The sequence below is a fragment of the Natrix helvetica genome (assembly GCF_964273705.1).
Source record: "Natrix helvetica genome assembly, chromosome: 1".
Classification (NCBI taxonomy): Eukaryota; Metazoa; Chordata; class Lepidosauria; order Squamata; family Natricidae; genus Natrix; species Natrix helvetica.
The window spans coordinates 71,209,313-71,230,504 of NC_138548.1; the positions used below are offsets into that span (position 1 = coordinate 71,209,313).

The window sequence follows — 21,192 nt, forward strand, 5'->3', positions numbered from 1 at the left end:
TTGGATAAGAAGCGAAATGTCTTCAAAGGAAAAAAATAAAGTCCAGTTGCCTCTGGAAAAAGCACCTTTTGTCCTCCCACAAGGTGGAACAGCTTGCCTCCAGAAGTTGTGAATGCCCCAACACTGGAAGTCTTTAAGAAGATGTTCAATAGCTATTTGTCTGAAACTGTATAGGGTTTCCTGCCTAGGCAGGGGGTTGGACTAGAAGACCTCCAAGGTCCCTTCCAACTCTACTATTATATTGTATTGTATTGTAAGCTGCTTGGATGAGAAGCCCCACATCTTAGATATTTGAGTTAGTTACAACTAGGTTGCACCACTTTTCGATAGATAAGTCAGCATTTGATTTGACCTATCTGTTCCATCGTATATTTCACCCATAAGCAATATGTGTAATCAGAGTTGATTTTCTGGGTCAGTTAATTCTGAAGATCTGCAAGAAAAAGTCCTTTGTCGAAGAATCCTTCCATCCCCCACCATCTAATCAGAGCCGAAGAAGTTTCTTGGATGAGAAGCGAAACGTCTTCAAAGAAAGAAAAAAAACAAAACAAAACAAGAAAGTCCTGTTGCCTCTGGAAAAAAAATTAATTTGGGACAGGCACGACGTGGGTGACCGAGAATCTCTCACGACGTGGGTGACCGAGAAACCACAGACGCTTGTGGGAGGCCGTTGGCGAGACGCGGCCGAGGGCGTGCAACACGCGAGGGAAGCCAGCCGTACTTTGCACCGTCCAGGAGCCCAGAGGGAAGGAGGGGCCAAGCAGTTGCATTAGCCGAGATAAACCTGCTTCCCTGGCAGGTCTGCGGCTTGCCGCGGTGGCGCTTCTCCTTTTTTCTTTTTCTTTTTGTAATCGGCTGATATTTGGCGAGAAACGTCCAGGTTTCGTTGAAAGAGAAACCAAAAAAAAAAAAGGAGAGGCGAGGGCAGCAGAGGCGACGCTGCCTCAAAACAAACAGAGCAAAGGCTCCTTGTGGGAGTGAGAGCGGGGCGGGCGGGCCCTCCTTTACGCACATTCCAGACTCCTCCTTTCTCCCTGTTGCGTTGTGCCGCCCGAGAGCAGCGTGGGGCAGCCGCGCCATCTACCCATATGGGCCAGGGCTGAGGGGCGGTGAAGCAATTCGGGCACTTTCCCAGGGATGAGTCAGAGCACGGCGGGATCGGCCTGACGGGGAGCAGGCCGGCCATGCAGCGGCAGCCCGAGCCTTCTTCAGTCGCGTGCTTCCCGGCGCCGAGGTGCCAGGAGGAGCAGTCGCCGAAGCGCTCCGCTGCCCCGGACTCTCCGCCTGGGCGGCCCGGCCCCCTGCACCCTTCGCGGGGCCGGCATCGCTAGCGCCTTCGCCTTCCCTTATGGAACCCGGAGAAGCCCAGGACGGGAGCGGCGGGAGCAGCCCGGAGCTGGGCCGGAGGAGGCAGCTGAGCGTGGGAGAGCTGTGCTCGCTCTTCGAGGCTCGCTGCGCGATGGCCAGCAGGCAGCTGCCGGAGCCTGCCCGGAAGACCTGCCGGCCCCGCAACGGGGTGCTGCAAGCGGTGATCCCGCAGCTGACGGTAACTTCGGAGGAGGACGGCGGAGAGGCGCAGCGCAGCCCTGCCATGCTGCCTCCGACGGAGCCCAACGGCGCCTGGCTGACCACGGACAGCTCGCTGCACCTGCTGCAGTCCTCCAGGCGGCTCTCGACGTCGTCGCTCTCCTCCACGGGCTCCTCGTCGCTCTTCGAGGACTCCGAGGATGACCTGCTGAGCGACACGGAAGGCAGGAGCCAAGGGATCGTTCACTTGGAGCACGGCGAGGAGACGCACCAGGTACCCGACGGCCAGGGAAGAGCCGGGAGAGAGACCGCTGCCGGGAGCGGGGCTTCTTCTGCCTTAAGACTGAGGCTCTGCCCGGCTTGCCGGCAACGGCTTTTTGAAGCCCTTGGAAGAGCTAGTCGAGTGGATTCGGGATTACTGAAATACTAACCTGGTTAATCGAGGGTTGGCTGGGCGTTTTTCCTTCCTGGGCTTTTGCAAACTGGGAGCGCGCGATTCCCTTAATGCCAAAGAAAGGCCTTTCCCCGGGCAGTTTGAAGGGAAGTCGGGGGGGGGGGGATCTCCCCTTCGGAGAAGCTGCGCCTATGATCGCAGTTGAAATCAACGAATAGGCGTTTTGAAAGAAATGCCACGTAGATTCTAAGTAGGAGAAAGATTACCTAGAAGTGTGATACATTTGAATGCAAGGTTTCCTCTCCGTGTGGAACAGTGTGTTGACTCAAGGGGAAATACCACACCTGTAGTTGTCAGATGTTTCACTCTTTATATGTCAACTGCTTAGGGAAACCAGTTTCCCTAAACGTCAAAGTATGCAAAGCAGATGGTTTCACAGGGGACTCTGGTGGACACAGCATTTGTGGAGTGGATGGACAATTTGATTGACAATACTGTGTATTGTGGTAAGCCTTTTCCTCTTAGAAACAATTTGCCTGGACAATCCCTGCTGCTTTCTTCTTCTTCTTCTTTTGTGTGTATAACTCAACATTTAGCAAATGTTCTCTGCGTGAAGCACTTAATGGAGTACAGAGGTTTACCCTGCTAATATAAATAGCAGGTATTTCTCAGAAGCGTGAGTGCTAAAAAAACCCTAGGGATTTTGGTTTTGAAGGGCCCCATATCTGAAATACTTAGGTTCAGGGAGTGTATGTGCAAGCCAAACTTGATGTTTTGGATGCTTTTTGTTCTGTGCCTAGAACAAAATGTGTTTGTTTCAGGGAGAAGGTTTTAAGGGGGAGCAAGAAAAAGCCAAGAACATTAACATTCTCTTCAGAGACAGAGAAGCTACTGGGAGAAGGGTGGCAGACAGGCTGATGTGATATATCGTTATATCACGCTGGGATGTTGATGACAGTGGATTGAGGGAAGGAAGGCGTTGGGAAGATGGGTGCTGATTATGCAGTCCTGGCAATTCTCCGGGGGAGGGGGGGGAGGAAGAAACCTTTTTCTACTTGCTCATTCAGATTTTGCTTAGTCCAAAATGCAGAGAAAGGAAAGTGGTCCAGCTGTTTGTTCTTCAAACTATGACTGATCTGAAACAGTCTAGTACCAACCTCCAAAATTTCTGAGTTTGAAATACTGTGTGTGTGTATGTGTGCATTTGCTCTCCTAAATCACAACTTCATTGGACTAATGATTCATTCTAATTTCTGTCTTCAGTCATATTTCTAGTTTCTTTGTTTGTTTATTGAATTTATTGGATTTGTTTATTGGATTCTTTCTTCAGTTGCAGCAAGAAAATAAGCTGGATGTCTAGTAAATGTTAGGAATTTTAAGATGTGAAATACATCTAAGGGTAATATCTTCTAGAAGTTGTGGTCTTAGAAACTGAATGTATAAATAAGAAATCATGGCCATAATCATTAACAGCCCAGTAACTTCTTTTCTGCTTGTCTCTATTAAGAGGTTTCACAACTTTTTTTTCTCATTCTCTTTAGTACAGACTTAATGTGCAGACCTCCCCTAAAAACCCAAACATCAAAATGAAAACAAATGAACAATATAAACAATAGAATGAAAATTTATTTTTAAAATAAAAACAAAAAGTAAACAATTTTTGAGCATCTTCCACACCATACTAATTACTTGTAACTAGTGTTTTAGGAAAAGTAGATTTATTGCATCAATGTACAAGTAAAAGGATCTTTGCCTGGATTCTCTCTGCATCACCCCATGGGAGTTTGGGAAACCCTGCTCTAGATCATTGGAAAATGTAGAGGTCTTGATGTCTCACTTAATACACCTATATACATTACACAGCATAGTACATTACACATAAATATTGCTTTAAAATTAACATGAAGAAAAATAATATATTTTCTTCAGCATGGAAATGCTATTTTAGAAATCAGGGTCTCTGAGAAGAGCTCCTTGTAACTGGAAAATATGAAAGGAAAATGGCCAGTTATACAACACTTTTGAATCACAGACTTTAGGGAGGAATTTATTTGCCTGTTCAATAATGCAATCCTGATCATTAACCGATTGCAGGAGATGTGCTTGATGTGGCCCGCCTTTTCACAAGCTACTCCAAGAGCATCAGAGGCAATACCTCCAAAACCTGAACAGTTGGTTTAATGGCAATTCAGTTCAGACTTTTTATCAGCTAGTATTTAAAAATGTGTCCTTCCCCTTGTGTAAGATAATAAACCAAAAATAAAGAATTATTTTAATAATGGAAAGAGATGATAAACACAGTGACTCTTCAAGAGTTGTCATTGTTTGCATAACAACTTTAAGAACTGATTACAGGATCTTTTGCAAAGCTGAGCCAAGAACGTCTATAATTGTTTCCTAAAAATATGAAAGTATTTGGCAGAAAATTTATGAACCCGAGAAGGCTAGCTTTTAGTATTTCTTTAAAGTATTCTTTCAGTTTTGAAGATGAAAACAAGAGGGAGGCTAAAATGCTCTTAAGAAAACTTGTCTGTCAGCAGCATTTTTTGGGAGAGAGGAAAAACATAGTAAGATTTGAGACTGTGCAGGAATTAAAGCTGTCCAGAGAGTTCCGTTTCAGTTTCAAAAAAGTCTATATTAATGCAACATCTGTTTGCAGCTTCTTAATACAACTGTCCTTTTTTCTCAGGATCAAGCAACAGGCAATTGCATGGGTTTGGGAGAAAAAAGTCACCTTCTTTAAGCTACAGTTGTGTCCACATATACTCCAAGGGTCATTTTTAGAACTGAATCTAAATCTCTAGGCTGGTGATGTCTGAGGGCATTTTAGTTTACATTATGCCTTCCATATAACCAACTCTGATCCCCCTGGGCCATGTTTGAGAGACATAGCATGTGAATGGGATAATCCTAGCTGAGTCTGGCAGCTCTTTCAGTGCTTGCTTTCCCCAAATGTCACAGTCTCAAGGACTGCTGCCAGGGCTTAGCTATGGTTGTCCAGTTCCACATTGTCTCCCTTTTCATACGGACCCTTTCCATTCCCCTTTTGGCACACAATGCCTGAATCCTTCCTGAGCTAATTAACTTCAGTTTCCTGTTTTGCCCAAACTCAAACAAATCCCGAGTGTCGAAATCCTTATAACATTTTTTAAAGGTAGGATTGTATTCTTACTAAAGGTGCAGTAGGAATGGATTGAATTGGTTAATTAAAAAAGTTATTCTTTAAATCAAGCTTCCCAACTGGATTTGAAGGGCAGGAACATAAAAAATAAATGGTAAAGCTCACTATCTACCTATCTACCTACCTACCTACCTTCCTACCTACCTACTTACCTACCTACCTACCTACCTACCTACCTACCTACCTACCTACCTACCTACCTACCTATCTATCTATCTATCTATCTATCTATCTATCTATCTATCTATCTATCTACACACACACACACACACACACATTTATTTATACTTCAACCGCAATAATACATGGGCAAACAATAGATACAAAGTCAAAGTAAACCGCTCCAAACTCGATTGCAGAAAATATGACTTCAGCAAGAGAGTGGTCAATGGCTGGAACACTTTACCTGATTCCTTCGTTAGTTCCTCAGACCCCCACATCTTTACCCTTGAACCTTACCCCATTCCTAAGAGGTCCCTAAGGGGCCGTGCATAAGCGCACCAACGTGCCTACTGTCCCTTTCTTACTGTCCCCATTGATATGTACTCCTTTTATGTGTTATACTTACTTATATCCATCTATTTGTACCAATCTCATGTGAAAATGCCCATGTCTATACTAATACCTGTTACCTTGTACATGATGACAAATAAATAAAATAAATACATAAGTCTCCTGCGAATCAGGAACGCGGAGTTACAAAGTGCAGAAGGGAGCACTTCAGATGATGCTTACACAACTCAGATCTATAGATGGAAGCAAAATTTCACACAGCTCCTTTCCTCCGTAGAAATGTTTAGGATAAATAATCAACAGGAATGGAAGGGGTACAAAGAGGCAAATGTTGATATTGTGCTTACTCCTCAGAAGTTGAGAAAAGGCATTGATTTATCAAAGCTTGGAAAATAATTGGGCAGACTTATATTTAATATATGAAAACACTGGTTTGTAAAGTTAATACAGAGCATTCTTACCTCAGGTAATCCTTATGTTTCTCCACAGAACCAACCTTACATCCGAATTAGAATTCTACTCTCACGCACAACTAAAAGCAGTGTGTTCAACTTAATTGAATTAATGGTTGGCAAAACCTCTAATACTAAACAATACATTAATACAACAATGTTCATACATTGGTAATTTCCAGTCTGAAATTAGTAGTTGTTTTAGGAGTGCAAATCCAGTGTATGAGTTTCAGCGTTCGTTGTTATGTAATGGACTTCTTCCTTTGAAAATTTACTTCGTATATCTAGGGTGGTGCATGCCAAGATAGACAACTTTAAACTATATGGATTTCAACTCCCAGAATTCCCCAGCCAACATGTTCCTTTCTAAGAGTTGGACTCTCTACAGTTTAAAATTGCTACTCTTAAAAAATACCAATTCAAGGGTTAGAAGCTGAGTTATGTTTCTAGATATAAAAAGAGTTAGAAATTTATAAATCTTTTATAACAACAGCTGCCAGCCATTTTGTAACTGTCATTATTTGAATTTTTACAGCCTTTTGATTCGCCTTTGGAATCTGATATACTATTACTATTAAATTAGAATGCACTTAACAATTTCTTGATCGGCTGGTATTCTAGTGTCCAAAGTTTTTGTCTCAAGATAACAGTTTTAAAAATGCTTCATACCGTGAGTGTGACTTGTTTGGAAGGGCTGGAGAGATTAGCCCATGTGTTTTACCCATTTTGGCAATAATATGTTCTTCACAAATCTGTTCTGCAGTTAAGGAGGTGGTCTTACATATAAAGTCAATTTTTAAAAGAAGAGCAAGCTGTTAGTCATAGTTTTCATGGAAGTCATTCAATGTGTTTATTATAATAGATTGAAATCTGTTTACTTTAGCGAATTCTCTTACCTGCTACAGGGAGAGAAAGATTGCCATTGTTTTGCTAAGGAGAGATGACCTGACATATGCTAATAGAAGCTCACAAGCTACTGAAATACTGTCAGGGTTGAATTAGAATAAGCCTGGGTCACCTTTTATAGGTCATCCTTGACTTACAACCAGGGGTGGGTTTCAAAAATTTTAGCAAGGGGTTCACTGCCCAGTTGCTGGTTGGGTGTGGCCATAGTGGGCATGGTCTAGTCAGCCTCCTGCACCATAGCGGGTGTGTCTGTATTTTTGCCCTCCCAGGGCTCCGGAGGCTTTCCTCAAACCTCCATGAGGGTGAAAACTGCCTCCCCAGGCTCTGGAGGCCAGAAATGGGCCTGTTTCCAGACTTCCCGAACTTCCGGTAGGCCTGTTTTTCGCCCTCCCAAGCCTCGGTGTGCGCCCTGCACTTATCTGCATCTAAAATGGGCTGCATGGGCACTCCTGGGAGGGGCTTGGTAGGCGGGGCCAGCCAGGAGTGGGATTTGGGGGGGGGTCTCTAAACTGCACAGAATCTTAGCTACAGGTTCTCCCAAACTCCTATGAAACCCCAGCAGCCCACCCCTGCTTACAGTGGTAGTGAAGCCTGCCCACTATGATTGTAAGTTGTGACAGTTGTAAAGGGGGCATTATGTGGCTGATCCAATTTTACCTTTTTTTGGTGGCAGTCATTAAGTGAAACACCATTTATTTATTTATTTATTTAATTTGACTTCTTAGTCGCCCCCTCTCCCCCCAGGGACTCGGGGCGACGTACAACCATGGTTGTTAAGGAACCCATTGTTTGCTGTGGGTGGGCCATTTTTGCTGAAAAGTAGAAGTAAATGCTGGTTTTCTAATTCTAAATTAGAATTAGTTGTGTCCCCCACCAAACTACTTTTGAATAGTATAAAAACCAATAATAAAGTTGCTGTGATTGGCAGGTGGGCCCACGCAAAGCGAGAATGAGTTTGGATAGTGGAGCCCTTGATGCTCTCTGGTTGTTTGCTTTGTCTAGGATTGGTCTAGGATGCTCACAGGTGCTCTGTTGGGAAACTAAGCATCTCAGACCAAGCCACATGCAAAAAACACTAGAGAATTCCTAGAAACTTAGTGTTCAGCAAATCAGCCATTCATTGACACATACAAATACACCATATTTATACACAATTCAAAAGAGACAACAAAAGGCTCTTTTTCTCATTGAGGCACTCAGCTGCCCAATAAGTACAATAACGCATTTCTCATTCTTTTTCTTCTGTTTGGCAATGCAGATTCATCAACAATCTACTTGCAGTGCTTATCAGTAAATGGGTAAAATGGGTCTTTACTGAGATACAGAGAGTCCTCGACTTACAACCGTTTGTTTAGTGACTGTTCAAAGTTACAAGGGCACTGAAAAAAAGTGACTTATGACCATTTTTCACACTTATGACTGGATTAAAAATGGAAGACATGCCATGTCAGAAAACAGTTATCTGTTTTTTAATTTTTTAAAAAAAACTTTAAAAATCTACCACACAACCAATACGATACATTTCGTTTTTTTCAAGAATAGGAAAAGACAGAAGCTTCGCATAAGCTGATCTTTATTAGTCTTAAAAAAGATTCTTACATACTATTAGATGGGATTCTTTGAGCTTGGGGAGATCAATCCCGAAGTAGTGGTCACAGGAGGCAAAACCACTGCGAAATGGTGATACGTTCTTTGGTATTGATCAGTGGTGGGATTCAATTTTTTTTTACTACTAGGTCTGTGGGCGTGGCTTTGTGGGCATGGTGTGGCTTTGTGGGCGTGGCAGGGGAAGGATACTGCAAAATCCCCATTCCCTCCCCACCCCACTAACCTGCTTTCCAGCTCTGTTCTCCTGTGCAGGGCAGCAAAAGAAGATCAGTTGGGAGGCTGGGAGACAGCGGGGTGGGGCCAACCTATTTGCCGGTTCTCCAAACTACTCAAAAATTCCGCTACCATTTCTCCAGGGCCTGTCAGAAATGGCTGAATACCACCTCTGATTGATGTACCCTAACCCTGAAGAACTCCAGCTAAAATTATGTATGCCAAACCTGGCTACTGTTAACTAGAGAAATCCTTAAGCTGATTTGTATTGTGCTTTTGCTGCCCTGATGAAAAAAGAATTTTGCAGTACTTTTCAGATTTTTTTTTTCATGTTATCTGTTTCCATCTTTCTTATACTGCCTGAAATTATAGCACCCACACTTCAAAAACTGTGAACTAAAAGTACCAGTCATTTCAGTTCAGAAACAGAAGCAGATTACATAAACTAAGCATGCACAATCTGTATCTTTTAAATTGGAATTTCAAGGAAAGGTTTCTAATGGATTTTTAAGTGGTGGGTAAGGATCTGACTTTTCACGCTGGATTGATAGAAATATCTGTGAACTCTTATTATTCTCTCCTGTGTAATGCACATTTCTCATTTTGTGATTTCAGAATATATTTGGGGAGAGGAAGGTTATACTAGGCTCAGTATCCTTTTGATCCAGATGGTTCTTTCTAGTTTTGACTTGCTACCTGAGAACTATTTTACTCTATATTTTCTCCATTGGAAATATGTTAACATAGATTCTATTTCTGTACCTGTGGTTCTTTCATATTTCTTTTTCTCACAAAAAACTTATTCCATACAAAACAAAAAGGATTAGAAACCAGAATAATTAATGTGTCATCTGCCATTTTATTATTATTTTACATTCTTTCCGTTTAAAATGAATGCAGTGTTCCTCTGTAGTGTAAACTTTATTTACAACAATGCTTTCAATCCCATAAACATTGGAATATGTTAACACTGCGCATAAACACTGCGTCAGTGTTTTGCTTCAAAGAATGCTCAATTTTCCATTTTTTTTAAAAAGGCAAGAATAAATGATAGAGAAAGTCCAAGGTTGCTTCATTTAAAAATAGTCAGTTTGAAAATAAGAAGTGTGAATGGGAGGGATGTTTTCATATATATGAAACATGATAAACTCAACAAGTCATTGGTGACCTTCTACTTGTGATTTGTTTTTAGTGTAATCAAAAACAAACCAGATTGTTGGATATGCTGCCAAAGTTTAACTATCAACATTCCTCAGTTTTGTAACCTCAAAATGTGTTGGATTTTACTCCTGTAATTTCAACTAACTTGAATGAACCCAGTTTATGTTTTATTTGCCAGTCTTATTAAGTTTATCATGTGATGTTCAAAGTAAGTGTGAAAGAAATCCTTTTGATGGAAATACTTCAAAGAATAAAGATTCCTCTTGGAGGCAGCAGCCAGACAGAATTAAACTGGGAGAAGGAACCAGTATAATTTTGCACAATATTGTGTCTTTTGGTTAACATAATGTGGTGAAACCTGTTTATAAGGCATAGAGTGTTTATTGCAACCTTCCCAAACCTTTCATCTTCCAATGACTAAAACTCCCAGAATTAGCTATTAGCTGTTGGAAATTGAACACATGGGGTGTGTGGAGGGTTAATCATGTTGAGTAGATTGATCTATTAAAAAAATAAACTTGGTTTATTTGCATTATGGCATGTTTATGTTTGAGAAAGCATATTCACTTAGTTTCTGAGATGTGCTATTTCTGCCCAATATTTGCATATTTACCTATATCAGTGGTCGGCAAGCCGCGGCTCGTGAGCCACATGCGGCTCTTTACACACTTTAATGTGGCTCTTCTGTGTGCCAGGCGCCCGCTCCCCTCCTTCCTCTCGGGCACTTCAAAACAAGCACCCCTTTCCCTTTTTTTCTTTTCGACCCACAATGATTAGGGAGGATCCTGAAGTCGGGCAGGGACGAGAAACGAGGAGGCAGAAAAAGAAACGGAGGCTAAGGAGCTCCCCCCCCGCCTCCTCCCAGCAAAAATCTAACCGGGGAGCTGGGCGGGCAGTAGCAAATTAGCCGATCACGCCACGTGATCAGCTAATTTGCTACTGCCCGCCCGGCTCCCTGATAAGATTTTTGCGGGGGGGGGGAGAAGTTCCTTGGCCTCCGTCTCTTTTTCTCCCTCCTCGCTTCTTGGGGCTCCACCAATGGGGGAGCAAGGCCCGCCCAGCGCCAGGCTTTGGGCTAACACAGAGGTCTGCAAAGTTGGCTGTTTTAAGACTGGTGGACTTCAATTCTCAGAATTCTGGGAGTTGAAGTCCACCAGTCTTAAGAGCCAATTTTGCAGATCCCTGGGCTAATATGATTGATGCCCTTGGTGGACTTCAACTCTCAGAATTCTGGGAGTTGAAGTCCACCAGTCTTAAGAGCCTATTTTGCAGATCCCTGGGCTAATATGATTGATGCCCTTGGTGGACTTCAATTCTCAGAATTCTGGGAGTTGAAGTCCACAAGTCTTCAAGCTGTCAGGTTTGAAGACCCTGGGGTTTTTTTCTAAAGGGTTAGGGGTGCAAGGGTCTTGCAACTTGACAGCTTTAAGACTTGCATGCTTCAATGCCAGAGTTCCTGAGCCAACATGACTGGAGGAGGAATTCTGGGAGTTGAAGTCCACAAGTCTTAAAGCTGTCAGGTTTGAAGACCCCTTGGGTTTTTTTCCCTAAAGGGTTAGGGGTGCAAGGATCTTGTAACTTGACAGCTTTAAGACTTGCGTGCTTCAAATGCCAGAGTTTATTGAAACGAAAAACAGTGTACCATCCTATGTATTTTCGGTTTTAAAAATGTGGCTCTCAAAATAAATTTCAATCGTGGTGTTGGTGAGATTTGGCTCAGTTGAAAAAAAAGGTTGCCCACCACTGACCTATATGAAGCCTCTGTTATATGTTCGAGTACCCACATTGAGGAATGACTATTTTTCTCATTTTTGAAGTTCTACATTTTGTTTGTCATTTCAACATGAATACATTCCCACATTGTAGTATGATTTTCTTTGGCATGTTTTGGGAATCTAGCCATTGTTTTTTTTTTTTTTAAACAATAGCTTAGGTCTTGTGTTTATGCAAACCTCAATGGAATAAATAATGCCACAGTATGATACAGGTAGTCCTCAACTTAATGACCACAATTGAGCCCAACTTTTATGTTGCTGAGAAATTTATTAAAGAGAGTTCTGCCCCATTTTATAACTTTTCTTGCCACGTTTGTTAAGCGAATCACTGCAGTTGTTGAATTAGTAACATGGTTGTTAAGTAAATCTGGTTTCCCCATTGACTTTGCTTGTCAGAAGGTTGCAAAAGGTAATCAAATGACCCTGGGATACTCAACCGTCATAAATGTGAGTCAGTTGTCAAGCACCCAAATGTAAATCATGTGATTAAAGGGATGCTGCAACAGTCATAAATGTGAAAAATGGTCATAAGCCACTTTTTTCAGTGCTGTTTTAACTTTGAATGGTCACTAAGCGAGCTGTTCTAAGTTGAAGACTACCTGTATATCAATGTGGGAGATATGTATGTATGTATGTATGTATGTATATATGTATGTAAAAATATAACAATTGAATTGGGAGATCTGTTGAATTGGGATGAGGGGGTAGGGTTTCAGCTCTTGGTGGTTCTTCTGTTCATTTCTCCTGGTGTCTGTTTTTGGGAGATACAGTGTCATCGAATAAAATGCTTTCCTTTAATTTTCATTGAGAAAAATATTTTGTATGAGTGGCTATGAAAGTTGCCTTTAGGAGAAGAATACTTTTGTAATCTTGTCTGTCTCTTCCCATTTCCCATCCAGCCTTTCCTCTTCAAAAGTGGTACTTTGTGTGATTGTGCAATTCTGTACAGTGTGTACAGTTTGTACATAATACACTTTGTATTATGGCAAGTAACAACAACAGCAAAAAGCCACAAATATTGATCAACAGGAGGTATTATTTCAGGACACAAAGCCAAGGAGAATAAAGATCAAGCCTCATCCATCTATGCCAAAAGAGTAGTTCAATTATAATTCCCCTGTGCATTTCCTGTACCTGTGCATCTAACAAACCTAAGAACACAGGAAATACAGGATAACTGGTGATCACTATGTTAATAGAAAATGCAGGGACATGCTGTCTTAGATAGATGTCTTGAGCCAGGCCTGGTAATTACAATATCCGTAGTATGTATTTCTTCTTCCTGACTGCAGTGCGGTCTTGCTTATCTCTTGTTTGGTATTCAACACTAAGATGCTGAGAGTGTGATGGGAAAACAAGAGGAGGGGAACAGGACTAAGTTCTGTTAATGCCAAACTTGCACCGTTTCTTGATCTCAGTGACCCACTTGCTCAGCATGTATGAGGCTCCATGCTATATTCGCTCTCACAGGGAGGGGCTTCTCCTGGTGCCGTCCACTAGGCAATGCCAACGGGCGACACCAAGGAGTAGGGCCTTCTCTGTGATGGGCCCAACCCTCTGGAATGACCTCCCCCCCGACATTAGAACCACCACTGACTTCCGCTCCTTCCGGCAGAAACTGAAGACTCACCTGTTCCGACTGGCTGGTCTGGCATAATTCTTAACGTCTACCTCCTGGCATATATTTCCTACTGGTTTTTTAGGGGACTTAATTTTATAAGACACTGGGGTTTTAAACTTTGTATATTTTAAATTATTTATTTAGCAATTACAGTTCTGTCTATTTTATCCTCCTCTTATTTATGTATTTATCCATTTAATAATTTTTAATTGTTATTATGTATGATGTTTTTGATATGGACTGTACACCGCCCCGAGTCCCTTTTGGGAGAGGGGGCGGTCTAGAAGTGCTAATTAAATTAAATTAAATTAAAATTATATACTCTGAAAAAAAACCCACCTTATTTATTTATAACACCTGAAACCATTCTTAACAATTTCCCATTTGGAATTAGTTCCAAATTAGTTAATGTTTGTCCTCAAAGCTTGCTTGATCAAGAGATCTGTATAAATGCAAAGTATTATTCCTGATTATTTTATGATGACAATTAGATGCGGAAATGCCATGACTTTATTGTCTAATTGAGGAAACAATTATTTAAACAGTGAACAATTTAATTTCTCTGAAATGAAGTGATACTTGTTTAAATCTGAAAGAATGAATCACTTCTTCTCAATCTCACCGAAACCTAGCCAGGATTGAAGGGAAACACACTCTTTCTGTGCTGTAATGAAGAGGGGAAAACTGAAATCAGGGCTGAATTAAAAAAACACAAACAATCGAATATAGTGTTTAGTCACATAATTTGGGATTTTATAGTGCTGAATTTCCTTTCCCCAGAGGAAGAGTCATATGTGATTCATTCTGGATTTTATTAGCTGTCACCTAAGCCTTCGCTTGCAATGCGAGGCTAAGAAATGTTATTTTTATTTTATAAAAAACATTTGCAGAAAGGAATATAGGAGCTATCATTTTCAGTTTATTACAGCTTAAAAACTGGAGGTACAGAATTTAACAGTTTTATTCCCACCATTAGTGGAAACATCTGAACATGCTTTAGCAATCTTCTTTTGCTTGAAGGTTGTTACTGAGCCATTCAGGATATTTCTGCTCCCTTCCCATAAGATACGTTGGAGCAGGGGTGGAACCCAACAGATAAGTTGGCAGAAGTAAACTTTAGGGTGTGCCTTTAGGACTTGTTTTTAATGAACTTTCTCAGAGAACCCTTGGGGGAAAAAAGAAGACTAAGAAACTTTGACTTAGAAAGACTAAGACAGCTATGAGATGAATCCATTATTTCCATGAACCGTTCAGTCCTGTTCAGTTTGTAGATTTAATTTAGAACACTAATTATTCAGAGGCCCAATGTTTCTAAGAAAACAATTGTGATTTCATGCTAGTAACAATATAACATTTAAAGATAATCTGATTATGTTTAATTTTGCGACATTATTGGGGCAACACGTAGGTGGTAGACGTCTATTGTCATACTCAGTACAAAAAAAAATCCAGATCTTGGTAATGGAGTAGTGTAATATAAAAAAGCGAAGTGTATTTGTGTCAGTGGCTGCTGAATGTAAAGGCTGTATTTCTCATCCCATATTGAAATCAGCATGCTCTGAAAATGAGCAGGATATTGCCCTTACATTTATACCAGTGATGGCGAACCTTTTCAGCACCAAGTGTGTGTGTTCTTAGTGCGTGCGCTTGTCTGGGATGCGACCCGGAAGAGGAGCTGCCCAGGGGACATGTGCACATTGGAAAATGCACTTCCAGTTTCCGGCAGGCGCACCTGCCAGCTAGACCTTAGGTTACTGCTGCGCATGCACGTGCGATGATCAGCTGGTTAGTACACATGTTCACACTGGAAAACGGAAGACCAGCTCTTCCAGTTTCTGGCACGGCTGCACACACAAAGGCCAGCTGATCCTTGCGTGAGTATGAGCACCAGAAACTCAGAAAAGGAACAGGTGACGCCGCACCTACGTGGACGACATAGCTCCATGTGCCACTTCGGGCATGCATGCCATAGGTTCGCCATCACGGATCTAAACCCTTTTTGTGGTCTTCCATTAAAAAACTACTGTAAAGGATTTCTTAAGATGAACTTAGTTCCTGGTCTGTATGGCTTTCTCAGCATGCTTTTCGACAGTTCTGTGTAATCTGCAACTTTGGGTGTTTTTGTTGGTCTTCCTTACAAATCTTACCCAGATCTAAACCAGTTCAGCTATTTTTTTTTGGAGTCATCTAAGATTGCCAGGTCTGCCATCTGCTGTAAGAAAGCTGTCCTATCACATCCCACTCCTTTTTAAAAAAACCAAAAACGCTGAGTGAATCCTTTCAATAACATGATTCCTATTGCCTCACTTATTCCAAGAGTTTTTTTTTCTCTCACATATCTGCAGTTGAAAAAAGGAATGGGATGTGGGATGTTCCTTATCCCCTATCTATACCATCCCTTACGCCAGGGATGTCCAAACTTGGCAACTTTAAGACTTGTGGACTTCAACTCCCAGAATTCCCCAGCCAGCTGGCTGGGGAATTCTGGGAGTTGAAGTCCACAAGTCTTAAAGTTGCCAAGTTTGGACACCCCTGCCTTACGCATTTTGGAAATTTGTTTTCTTTGAGCCTGGCATTTGGCATCAGAGAGCAGGCCAGGAAACCTTGATGGGTTCCTACTGTGTTACAAATTTGGAAGATAACAGCTCTTTGGAAAGAAGAGTTCTATGTTTGGGATACTGTATTTTATTTTGTTGAATAAAAACAGGTCTAAGAGCATTTTTTTACTCATAACTACACATATCTAGTTGTGTCTAATCATAAGTAAATCCCACTGAGTTTTACCTATGGATAAGTGTCAACTGGATTTTAGTTTAAAGTATATTTTCCATGAATTAAATTGTGCAAGAAAATAAAACCTGCATTCATTTGGAATTAAGCACAAGATTAACTAATACATAATATGTTGTGTAAATAAATAAACCCAGAACCTTTGCGATTCCCACTTCCCTGCAGTAATAGAATACAGAATACAAAATAACAGAGTTAGAAGGCACCCCCAACTTCTTGAGGGAAGCTATTCCACTAATTAATTTTTCTAACTGACAGGACGTTTGCCCTTAATTCTAGGTTGATCTCTTTTTGTTAAACTTCTATCCATTACTTCTTGTCTTCCCCTCAGGTGCAATCCTTGTTCCTATCTTATGATTCTCCTTTTTGTCAAATATTTCATTAATTTCTATTTCTGTTACTAGTTTATTAATTTTAATCTGATGTAGATTTATTGACAGTTTTAATAATATTAAAGATTCAATGTTTTACTCTGTTTTGTAAGTAATTTTTGCAAAAGATTGACATGAAAGAATGAGATAAAAATAGCTTAATAATAATGAGATTAGGATCTGACTAAGTAGTGTGTTATTGGAGTCTCACTCGCCATCTTCAGGCTGGGTTTTGAGCTGAAGAAGGCGAGTGAGACCTCGCCGAAACGTTGCCAAGACAATCTCAATCTTACATGGGAAAAGACCCGAATACAACAAGACCAGCATTATTTATATATGTTCACACTGGAAAATATAAACAGTGTGCTGTGCTGCTGAATGGCTTTAACTATTAAAAGATGTATGAATTTTTAATGTTGCGTTATTAATTGGCTTCTGAACAGTTCTGGAATATAATGTATAAAGAATACCACAGTGCTCTAAATATATTTTATTGCATCTAGATATGACATAAATGATTACCCTAGAATTTGCCACAATGTGGTAAGCTGAAAAAGAATAAAGACAGGTCATGAATACTTGTCATTAAAAAAGTGGAAAGGAAAAATACTTATTCATGCTATTATCTCAGCCTAAATATATTGAAGTAATTTGAAAACTTATTATGAATATCCAAAGTGTTCAATTTAACTTTTTAAAATATGCAGCCTAGGTACTTTAGAAACTACTGGACTACTATTTTAATCAGAGGTAAATTGTACAAAATAGGAAGCAGGGTGAACCACTCTTCTATTAAAGAGCCAACTTCTGGCTTATTCAAAAGATGACTAACATTGTTACACTGGCTTGCTCGATACTCCTTTAGAGGCAAGCGGCTTAATAAAATAAAGCATACAAGAACAGCATTTATAACTTATTGTGAAATGATGCTGCTGAGTTTAATTAAGGAACGCTCTGATGTTTTGCCAAAGAGTCTTCCTGGAAATGGATTTGAGCCAGGGTGCAGAGTCCAGAATTCACAGATTTTTTTTCAATAGAGTTTATGCTTGGATGCCAGATTTGGGTTCAGGTTTGTCTACTGATCAGAATGTTAACTTCATAGCTCATTATTTTTAAAAAAGGCAAGAATTCATATCCAAGATATGTAAAATAAATTCTGATTTAATTATATAGCTCAGCAAGGTGCACAGCAGCAGTTCCTGTTTTACTCATTCTCACAATTGCCTTGTGAGAAGAATTTTGGGATAGATGTGTCACTGCGTTAATTTGTTTGCTAGCTGAACTGAAAGAGTTATTGCGCAGGTCATAGGTCTTATCAGCAATGATGTACTGCGCCTGCTCAACACACATTCCAGAGACTTCTTCCCTTTTGATCTTCTGTTCGTCTTCATAGAGGATGGGCAACATTTGCTCTTGCCAAAATGTAACAATTAGATAGATTTGTTTTATTTCTATTTTCTTATTTTTGTATTAAAGTTTGTTTTCACTAGAACACGTTCTCGGGTTTTATTTATTTTTCGCTTCTTGATGATATGCTGGAGGAAGAGCTGTCGATTCCAGACCTCATTAGTTCAGGGTGAAATCTTCCCCTGACAAGATGGGCATTTTTAAATTTGTTGTGCATTTGAACTGGGTATTGATCACTATTGCAGAGGCTCCTTAGCCAGCAATTTATGGTATCTTAGTAGGCTAAGCTTTACAGTCCCGAAGTCAGAGATCTTTGCCACAACGAAACTGCCAAGTTCTGACTAGTTATCACCCAAATGCTCTGTGACATTTAACAATTTGGATCCTGTTTCCAGGAAATGCAGAATATGTATCCTGGAAACCAGTTGCCAAAGATTTACCTAGTTCAGGCATGTCCAAAGTCCAGCCCAGGGGCCAATTGCGGCCCGTTTTCAAATTTTGAGCGGTCCGCAGCCTCTTCTCCCCGGCTGAGTTATTTGTTTAGTCTTTCATGAAATAGTTCATTTGCATTTAATGTTAATGGTTCAAAGAATGTCAGGCTGAATGGTCGGCCCCACACATTTTCCCCTCACCAAATCTGGCTCTCCTTGCAAAAAGTTTGGACACCCCTGACCTAGTTATTTCTCAGGGCAAGGGGTGGAAGTATATACAGTACTTCAGCATCTCTTTAAGAAGAGAGAAGAGGTCCTGACTGGTTGAAGTTCTCTGAGTGTGGCTTCTGAGTAACATGATCTATCCCAAAAGTGGTTGGGGGGATGTGTGTCCCTCTGAGCTCCAGTTCATAACAAATGTTTTGTAATTGCGGATAGTGAGAGTGAAGTAGGACAATTGCAGTTTGGATTTGAAATGTGTTGGACATAACTTGCCAGTGAAATGGAATGAATGATCATGTAGCCAAGGTCAGGCTTTCAGTGAGGGATTTTCCAACAAGGATAGAAAGAACATGAGTTCTATTCTTCTACAAACAGCAAAGTTTCTATTATTACTCTTGCCTAAGAAGTTTTCTAAAACTTACACTTTGATTTTTTTTTTCCATGGGAGCTCATCCCTTCTCTGTCTGAAACGGAAATGTTCAGAAATATCATTGTATATTATTGTAGGAAGTTATCACCTAGCCCTCTCCCAGAAAAATGAAATATCCTAGGAAACATTGAAAAGGCAGAATATTATATTTTCCTGGATGTGAAAAAGGGAGAAACACATTTTAAACACAAAGTAAATTCCTGCAGCTTCCTGTCCATCCTCACTTTGTCAATGGGCCATTAAGAAGGCCAAGCTAGTCCACTTTACATAATAAAGAGTTCTCCCCTTCAGCTCCAGGGGGATGGGAATGAAGGCATGATAATATAAGCCTTTACTCAACTGACCACATGGCATCTGAACTCAATCAAACCTGGATTCAAAACTCAGCCTAGAGGGTTGCCCTTGTACGGGCCCATGGGAGTCTGGCAACCAATCAGAATACATTTCTTACACAGGAACAGGAAACAGATAGGTGGGGCCGAACTGATTATAAAAATCCCTGCAAGCCCTTCTTCAGTCTCTTCTCTTCCCTTCTCTTCTTCTCCACCAACATTGAAGCATGTGATCACCTTTTCTGTTCAGGACTCAAGCCATGCGGTCCTGTCCACCATTAAAACCATCTTTCCAAGCAGCCTCCATGTCTCCAGTGTCTTTTTCCCCACTTGGAGCCGAACCCAGAAGGACATTTCTTCCAACATTATAATGTATAATATAGTTTGTTATTCTTCTACTCCATGTTGACTTTTGGTTGCATCAGAGCGGTGGTCTGTGGAGATTCTCAGTCATCCAGGTCATGGTTGTCTCAAAGGTGCTTTTTCAAAAGGCCACTGGACAAGGCAAAGGTCACTCTTTTGAAGACAGCAAAGTCCACATTCTGGGCAGAGAGGACCGCTGGTTTACAAGACAGTCCTTTTAGCAGTTCCAAGAAAGTTCCAGACCCCTTTGCACGATGTGAGGTCACAGATAAACCTTCCAAGTGGCCTCAATGATCTCAGAAAGAGTGCTAATGACCATATGACTGCAAAGAATACAAATCCTTCCATCCCCCACCATTTAGTCAGAATTGAAGAACTAAAGCAGCTTCTTGGATGAGAAGCAAAACGTCTTCAAGGGAAAATGAGGTCCAGTTGCCTTTTGAAAAAGCACCTTTGAGATCAGAGCTGTGGGTTGATGGGCTCATTACGTTCCCTGGGAATCGAATTCAGAATGAAATGCATGGATTATAGCATAAGAAAACAAATCCAAACAGAAATAAAGCCTAGAAATAAATAAAGGTTTTTTAAATTATTTGCATTTATAAATTGTCTCTAAAAATATCTGGATATGCACTACACAAATAGCATAATGCAAATTTAAAACGTCTGATAGTAAAATCATCCTGGCACAAAAAATAAAACAAAAACCCAAATACAAAGCCGGTGTGATAAAAATATAGTCCTGTAAAATACAGGAAAAGCAAGCTGAAACCAGGCAAAAAACAAAACAGTAGTTAAAACAAATGCTGCATGGTGCCAAGCAGAGATGGTGCAAAGTAAGCAGCTTTCTGAATAATACTGTGCATAGTTGATACAGTCTGGAATCTTTCTATGGTATTTGGCAATGCTCCTGGAAAAGGCACAGAATGAGCAAAGCTGAAAAGGAACTTTGTAAAGCCCTTGTGGTTAAGGTACAGTGACCTTTCCATTTTGTGTGTGTGTGTGTGTGTGTGTGTGTGCGCGCGCGCGTGCGCACAGACATATTTATATTTTCATATTCTATTTTGGGTGTATACATCACAAGCACAGACAAATACATACACACTTATACAAATTGGGCCTCTTATCCAACAAACTGAAAAGAACGGTACTTTTGGAGTGAACGCTGTTATTCAGAGCAGGCACATTAGTAATTAATCACAACAGTGGTGGGTTGCAGGTGGTACGCCCCGGTACGGGCATACCAGAGCCTGCTTGGAGCATCGGGTACCGTTCCGGTATGGTGCTCCGGAGGGCCCACCCGGCCGCCCGCGTTCCTTACCTGTCCTTTAAAGCCTTCGGCGCTTCCATGCACATGCATGGGGCATGCAGCGCCTGCGCAATGCTCCACCGAGCAGCTGGAGTGTCACGGAGGCTTGTGGAGGTGGCGCTGGAAGGTAAGATGCATGCGTGCGCTGCGCGCATTCATGTGGAGTACCCCGGGTCCCATTGCAAC

At 41.2% G+C, this 21,192-nt stretch overlaps 1 protein-coding gene across 1 annotated transcript in view; it reads left to right on the forward strand.

Moving 5' to 3' along the window:
* The first annotated feature begins 1,008 nt into the window (after positions 1 to 1,008).
* The window catches only part of ITPKA (inositol-trisphosphate 3-kinase A), a 58,551-nt gene continuing 38,367 nt past the window's right edge, over positions 1,009 to 21,192 (forward strand). The window contains exon 1 of the mRNA XM_081935737.1: positions 1,009 to 1,801. Coding sequence (XP_081791863.1) covers positions 1,349 to 1,801 — 453 coding nt within the window. The 5' untranslated portion in view covers positions 1,009 to 1,348. The remainder of the gene's footprint in view (positions 1,802 to 21,192) is intronic.